Source organism: Wasmannia auropunctata, unplaced genomic scaffold (assembly GCF_000956235.1).
Source record: "Wasmannia auropunctata unplaced genomic scaffold, wasmannia.A_1.0 LD335974.1, whole genome shotgun sequence".
Taxonomy (NCBI): domain Eukaryota; kingdom Metazoa; phylum Arthropoda; class Insecta; order Hymenoptera; family Formicidae; genus Wasmannia; species Wasmannia auropunctata.
The window spans coordinates 392,550-399,599 of NW_012026916.1; the positions used below are offsets into that span (position 1 = coordinate 392,550).

At 34.5% G+C, this 7,050-nt stretch overlaps 2 protein-coding genes across 6 annotated transcripts in view; one reads left to right on the forward strand and one right to left on the reverse strand.

Annotated features, from left to right (window-relative positions):
- The window catches only part of LOC105454837 (ral GTPase-activating protein subunit alpha-1), a 22,957-nt gene extending 19,483 nt beyond the window's left edge, over window positions 1-3,474 (reverse strand). For 2 of the 3 annotated variants that reach the window (XM_011697743.1, XM_011697742.1), the window contains exons 1-5: window positions 3,143-3,474; window positions 1,270-1,380; window positions 1,015-1,032; window positions 625-796; window positions 180-537 (exon numbers count right to left, since the gene is read on the reverse strand). In XM_011697743.1, coding sequence (XP_011696045.1) covers window positions 180-537; window positions 625-796; window positions 1,015-1,032; window positions 1,270-1,380; window positions 3,143-3,248 — 765 coding nt within the window. In that variant the 5' untranslated portion in view covers window positions 3,249-3,474. The remainder of the gene's footprint in view (window positions 1-179; window positions 538-624; window positions 797-1,014; window positions 1,033-1,269; window positions 1,381-3,142) is intronic. The other variant, XM_011697744.1, reaches the window with a different exon arrangement.
- A 71-nt stretch (window positions 3,475-3,545) lies between these two features.
- LOC105454838 lies at window positions 3,546-6,341 on the forward strand. Of its 3 annotated transcripts, none has more exons than XM_011697746.1 (4): window positions 3,546-3,698; window positions 4,505-4,735; window positions 5,571-5,757; window positions 5,824-6,341. In XM_011697746.1, the coding sequence occupies exons 2-4, from the start codon at window positions 4,606-4,608 to the stop codon at window positions 5,987-5,989; spliced, it is 483 nt and encodes a 160-aa protein (XP_011696048.1). In that variant the 5' UTR covers window positions 3,546-3,698; window positions 4,505-4,605; the 3' UTR covers window positions 5,990-6,341. The 3 variants fall into 3 exon arrangements, with proteins under 3 accessions (XP_011696048.1, XP_011696047.1, XP_011696049.1); XM_011697745.1 differs by having other exon boundaries at window positions 3,546-3,694; XM_011697747.1 differs by having other exon boundaries at window positions 3,546-3,694; window positions 5,571-5,762; window positions 5,824-5,927.
- Window positions 6,342-7,050: the final 709 nt, after the last annotated feature.

Below are 7,050 nucleotides of genomic sequence, written 5' to 3' on the forward strand. Positions count from 1 at the left end.
ACGTGTGCTCTTAAACTTGATACATGTGTAAATAAAAAAAGATCAATAAAACAATTCAATTAAGAAAATTCAAATTTTTAATGTATTTTTCAAAACTTCGAAACTTCGAAAGGTCAAAGCTAACGTCGAAGCTTCAAATATTTAAAGTGAGTAAAAAAACAGCCCTAATTTATACACACCTGAGTGACCATAAATTCAAGCAATGCCTCCAAAAACCTAACGGTTTCATTGTCAAGCGGCTTTTCTCCACTCTGCGGTGGTAAGATAGGCCCACCGTCGACTTGACTGACAGGACACTGATTTGATCCGTTGTCATGAAAAGTACTTTGCCCGAGTTGCGTATCGTAAAATTCTCTCTTATCTTTCTCCTCGGAATTCGCTGCTCTCGCCAGTTTTTCTTTCTTGCCATCTGTCTTACGATCACATTTATAAGGCGACGCTTGGTGCGGCGGGAATCCCGGCACCAGGCTGGCGAACATCTGGTGTATGTGTTCGGGAGCATTCTCGCCAAGAGCTTGATACCACAAAATAAAATATCTGAAACATCAGTTAAAAAAACATCAGATACAAAAATAAATACATTAAATAAATATAACATATATATACTTGTGAGTTGCTGCGCACCTTATAGCTTGTCTACGAAGTTTCCAACTATTACCAGGATGCAAGAGCTTCTGCAAAATCCGTGCTAAACTATGACACTGCCATCGTCTGTTGAGCAGCTCGGGAAGAAGAGTTAAAACTTTTTCCAGAAGTTGCAATACTTGTTCTAACTCTTCCCTGTGTGCCTTATGCACTAGAAAAAAAGTATAGATTAGTTTTTTTTTCTGTATTCAAATCAAATTACATGAGGAATATTTGTGACAAATATCGTGATTAAACTTAATTTAATGAGAGTGGCATTTGCACAAATATTCACACATATAAATGTAATCCAGTCATAAAAAGTTAGTAATGGAGGAGAAATAATCAATGCAATAAAATCAAGCTAGAGTAATATGATATATGACTTACCAATATGGAAGGAAAGCTCTGGGGCAGCAGAATGGGAAGAAATGAAAGAGATGATAATAAAATAATAACGAGTGAATATTATGGTTAATATAAAATTCATTATAAATTTTTTTGAAGACAATGATATTATTGTCAAGTTATATAATTATGCGATATATATTAAAGCATGGAAATCTTTAAAGTTACACAGCATTAGGACAGTTAGCTTTATTTAGTACATTACGTTTTAATATTAGTCTCTAGTTTGCAACTTACCGCGTTGCCGAAGATTTGCTTCGGCGGACACGAAACAATCGTAAAGGATGAAGTACACATGGCTGAAGTTACCCTCGAAAAAGCCTTTCGCCTCGTCAGTGTCCACATTTTCTTCAATATAAAAACAATAATGCGTGTGAATTAATATATATGCAGTTTCTTATATAAAATACAGTCTTGATCATAAGTATAAAGTACTCTCAATTTATTGTAATTTTTGAAAAAGGCAGTAATAAACGCTAAAGAAGGACTAATAAAACATTAAATTTTCATAAAAATAAACATTTTTCTAAAACTGTTTTTATTTTTCGTTAGATATTTTTACGTTAATTTGTGAGAGTATTTTATACTTATGGCCAAGGCTGTATATAATATTCAACGAGACATAATTATTGATTAGATAGAAAAGAAATTTTTTTCTTGCAACACATATGCTTTATAGAGAGGAGTGGTGGAAGTTCTATTACATCACTACTGGTTCTGGATATCTACTTATATAGCAGAATTCCTTTTCTTTTTCCTTATATGTATATAAAAGAAGGAAAGGGAGAGAAAGAAGGAAAAGAGATGTAACATAAATACATATTATAATGTTTCAAAATTCTTTAGTCCAGTAAGACTGAAGCAGATAAACAGAATAGAAATCTAAGGATATAATAGGATATAAGACGTCTATATAAGTACGATCCTAGGAACACACGTGTGCAAAGTGTTTGAAGTTGTAGATAATTTTTATTAGTAGTGCGTATGCAAAGACACATGCAACAACAATGTAACTTTAGCTGGAGACGAAGGCCACAGATTGGTCAATGTGGTCAAGTGGTTTCGGTGATTAGATATTGACTACCTCTCTCATAATACTGTAAAACCACAATCTTGTAACTGCTTGAATCTTAAATCTTTTTCCCTTTTATTTAGAATACACAATGGGCAAATGCTATAACATATATTTTTTCTATATTAAACGAACAGCTGAGAAATAAAATAACATGTGAGTAATATTTTCTCAAATCTCTTAGTAATTTTTTTATATAATTTGTCTAAAAAAAAATTATTAGTCTTGCTTTTAAGATCTGTTAAATATTATATAAAGTATATTTTACATTCCATAAAGAGATGCATATGAAAGTCACGTCTTCTAAAATCTGCATATAACTAGAATTTAATCATTGCAATAATACTTTTATATATTCATAAAATATACCGTTACAAAAATCTCTCGTTAATGTTATTTAAGGCAACTTTGGCTAAATTCGATTAATTTAACTGATAATTAACTTATCAAGTAAGCCTGTGCTATTTTGTTAACACAAATCGAATTATTTCATAAGTTTAATACATAAAAAATATATTAAATTAGGGATAACCAATAAAAATTTTGCGGCGAGCGAGTCTGCTGGTTGAATGAATCAAAGTTTGGTCTAAGTCACCCATAGAGTAATTATTTTATGTGTTCCATTAACAAAACATAAATACGTTCCTCGGCGTTATCTTTTATTTTCAAGAAAAGTCAAAGAGAGTTGCACGAGGTAAACAATTTTTTTCCTCGGCAACGTTGTATACTCTCTCTCTCTCTCTCTCTCTCTGTATATCCAAACGAGGAGAGTAAAAGCTGAAGTGGGACTCGTTGAAGAACGCGATAGCCCCCCAGAACAGTAGGCGGAATTCGAACGAGAGATCCGCTAGAACTTCCCCGCGCTGGGAAACGTTCTCGCAAATATTTGAGGCGTCACCGCGCCAAGCGCGCGTGGGAGCGAGCAAATAGTCCGCGGTAATCGCGATCGCCCCTTCCGCGAAATACACCTGACTCACGACTCAGCCTAATCACGCGGGGCCCCCGTCATCGCGCTGACACGCGTCGTCGTCGCCTCACCTAGCACGATTTTGAGATGCTTGAACCGCGTCGCGCTGTCCTTCTTGACGTCCTGGATCTTGAGCGTCGACTTCTTGACGTCTACATGGAGCTTCTTGCTGAACATGATTCCGAGCCGCCGGCGGCCGCGGGGACAGGCACAACCATCGACGGCGACACCCCAGGATTGCGGTCCGCGTCGATGCCGTCGGGGAAGGGGGTCCGGTTACCTCCGCGCGATCACCATGCCAGCGGTGCGAGGTGCATCGCCCACCCCTCACGTCACGTCGAAGTCGGCGTCGAGCTTTTCGCACACACACCTCCGATCAGATGTACGCGACGGCGGCCATCTTGAGCGCCTCACTGGCCGCGCACGCGCCGCACGCGCGACACGACGCACCCAGCGCTGCGCCAGCTCGGTGGCTCCTCGGGGCAATGACATCATCCGTCATCTAATAAATCTAATTCCCGGAGAACGTGTGTGACGTATCTCACGGAATAAGTTGTCTGAGGGACGTCTCGAGATTTCAGAGATGTGTCATATGCAATTGTCGGAGAAACATCTACTGTGATGTATGTACGTCTTTAGAAAGTTTTTGTCCTGATTTATCATATTTGAGTTTTTTTAAACGTTTCGGCATCCCGGGAAAAAAAGTTCCACGTATAATTATAAATTATATGTATATAATTATATACAAAATAAGTCCATATATATCCATATACATATACATATTTCTTTTCTTTGTAAAATTATATTGTTTGATACAAGAAAAATGATAATAATAAAAAGAAAACAAAAATAATTAAAAGGATAATTTTTGCATTGTTTTTTTTACAAAAATGAGAAAAAATTGTTCATATATAATTATACAATATATGTATATTTTTATATATATGAGCAATTTTTCTCATTTCTTCAAATTTGATTTTTTGTAAAAAAAAAAAACAATGTATAAAAATTATCCTTTTATAATTATTTTTTATGTTTTCTTCTTATTATAATATATATTAAATACGTGCAATAATTGTTTAAATATTGTAAGAATTTTATACTTATTTTGTAATTTGTACTATACGTATAAAATAAGTACGTATAATTAACCGTGCGATGGGGCTTATATATGAAAGAATGATACTTTTACTAATGATCAGCTTTATAACTGCTTTATAATATTATGAGAAAAGACTGAAAAGAATGTATGAAACGAACGTTAACACGAACACATTTTAAATTTTAATTCTGGATATAGCACAGATTCGAACCACATCCATTTTCAACGTTATGATTTTATCAACAAAGTCAGAAAATGGATGTAGCTGAAACACGTCTGTTATCCACGATGGTATTTGACTAGAATTAACGAAACCGTTTTTACCGAACAGCGATTACAACTATAACGATATTCGATTTCACTGGACGCGCGTATCGTGTCGAAGAGCGATGTCAAAAGACTAGTCACACGCGGTTGCTGCGCGATCTCAAAATGAGTTCGAGAGACGAGGAAGCTGATATGGAATTTGCGTTCGTCAAAGAGAACAGTAGAAGTCAGCAAGAGAAGGTGAAGGCGTTTTGGAAGTTCTTAGACGCTCAGAATTGTTTGCAACCACAGGAAGGTATTACGTGATCAAAAATATATTTATTTTTGGTAATTTAGGTTATCATACTCTGTAAGAATATTTCTGTCATTTTACAGAAATTTTGCGTATCTTATAAAATACGTGCGCGTATTAGTATCAAATTTTTGTCGTAAACGCATTTATTGTATAATATTGTACGGCAATGAAGAAAAATTGTATTTTGTAATTAATTACAAAATACATACCACGCGTACGTGTCGAATCGTTTGACATTCGTTATCCTCATATATGTAAAAGGTGATCCATACACGAAGAGAATTTTTTTTTTAATTTACCTTACAAATCATGTTAATTGTGAGACAATATTAGTATTTCGGCTAAATGTCACTGTGCACTACAATAAATTTTACTGTAAAATCTTATTGTAGTGCACATTAAAATTTGCCTAAATACTATATTGTCCCACAATTAACATGATTTGCAGGGTAAATTAAAAAAAATTTTCTCCGTGTATATTTATATTAGAACACACATTTTTATGTTATGTGTACAATGGTTTTAACATGCACTGATTATAAATGCGCACTCGTGCGACCAACCGAACTTCGCTAACATTTGCCTAAATACTATATTGTCCCACAATTAACATGATTTGCAAGGTAAATTAAAAAAAAATTTTCTCCGTGTACTTACTTCATTTTTCTTGTAAGTACGTCTCAGATACTACCATCTCCAAAATCGGGAAGATATTTTTTTAAACATGCTGTTTGGAGAGTTCGAAATTTTATAAAAATAGTCAATATCAAACAAAATTCCAAATTGATTAAGAAATATTTAAAACTGATTGCTTATAATATTTTGATGCGCGAAGGAGTACTGGAGCGCGAGTCGCTACCAGAAACGGAAACGTCGATGTCGAGCGTGGAGGAGTTCATGAAGGAGAAGGATATTTGGCGCAAGGGGCTGAAAGTTTTCCAACGACTCGGCCTGGACAAAACCGCTCTCGCGGCTGATAACAGATGCGAATTCTGCCTCGCACACAAAACGATTAAACGACAGTACGGTTAGTGGAATGACTCTGTATAGAGCGTTAGGTAAACCAGTATTTTTCCTGATGATCGCAGATGCGATCCTCTGAACCGACCTGAGAATCTAGACGACACGGTGATGCAACCGTATGAGGAATTGAACGCTGATATGAAGGCTTTCGAGCAGCGTCTGAAAAGTCAGCGCGAAGCGCCTTACGCTTGTGACAAATCAAATCCTCGGTGCAACTCCAGTCATATGTAAAATCGAAAAAATAATTGTATACTTGTACGGCCGACGTCTTTCTTCGACTTGCGCGAGAATGGTCTTTCTTTGATTTACCGCGACGAAGTTCCAATTTTTCAATCGATTTTTAATCATTCAAATTCTAGCGGTTTAACAAATTTATGCTTATTTATGAAAATTATAGGTTTTATAATAAGGAATAATAATATTGTTTTGTTAATATTTTGATATATAACTAATAAAAAATAATATAATAATTTTGCATGTACTTACAAAGGCGCGATATATCTGTTTTGGCATTGTCCAATTTTTTTATCTTTGTAGAAATATCTTTTGTATATAAAAGAAGTAATACATTCATGCTCGACGAGACGGTACATACTATCGATTTAATCTATTTTCAAAAGAAATTGATAAATTTCTATTTGCTATACATTTTTTAAGTTTTTCTTGGCATCAATATTAATCGAACGTGTAAATATATTTTTTTAATTTTTTAATTTTATATTTATCTTATATTTATTTATAGGATCAAAAAAGGGAAAATGAAAGAAAAAAAATATATATATTTGTATTCGAAGCCCGGGTCTGCTCTCGGCGGCCTTGAATAAGAGATTGGTCCATATTCATACTACTTTTTATCAATAAATGCGTTTATTGATAAAAATGATTATTTTTGAGATTCTGTACATGTAAAGTTAACTATAACGCGCTAAATGCGCGTTTAAAGGGGCATTTATCGATAAAATTAAGATACACGGAAAAAACGATTTTGTTGAAAGGTTTAAAAATTTTGCTAAAAACATATCTGAAAATTATTTTTTGTTGAATCATCAAAATAATTTGTTGGTATGTTAAAACTGATAAGTATTGCTATAAAACGTTTTGATATTCTATAGCAATTATTTTGACTTTCGCACAAAATTATTTTGATTAGTGAGCAAAAATTATTTTTAGATTTGGATTCAGCAAAATTGTTCTTTCCGTGTATGAATACGGACTATTGTCTTGTAGCGAAGTTCGGTTGGTCGCACGAGTACGCATTTATAATCAGTGCACGTTAAAACTGTTGTACACAT

Excerpts from the sequence above, each read along its gene's own strand:
- LOC105454838 (XM_011697746.1), top strand. The coding sequence starts at position 4,606 with ATGAGTTCGAGAGACGAGGAAGCTGATATGGAATTTGCGTTCGTCAAA. Across the intron at positions 4,736-5,570 it reads TTGTTTGCAACCACAGGAAG|GAGTACTGGAGCGCGAGTCG; the intron begins GTATTACGTGAT and ends TGATGCGCGAAG. Across the intron at positions 5,758-5,823 it reads CACAAAACGATTAAACGACA|ATGCGATCCTCTGAACCGAC; the intron begins GTACGGTTAGTG and ends TGATGATCGCAG.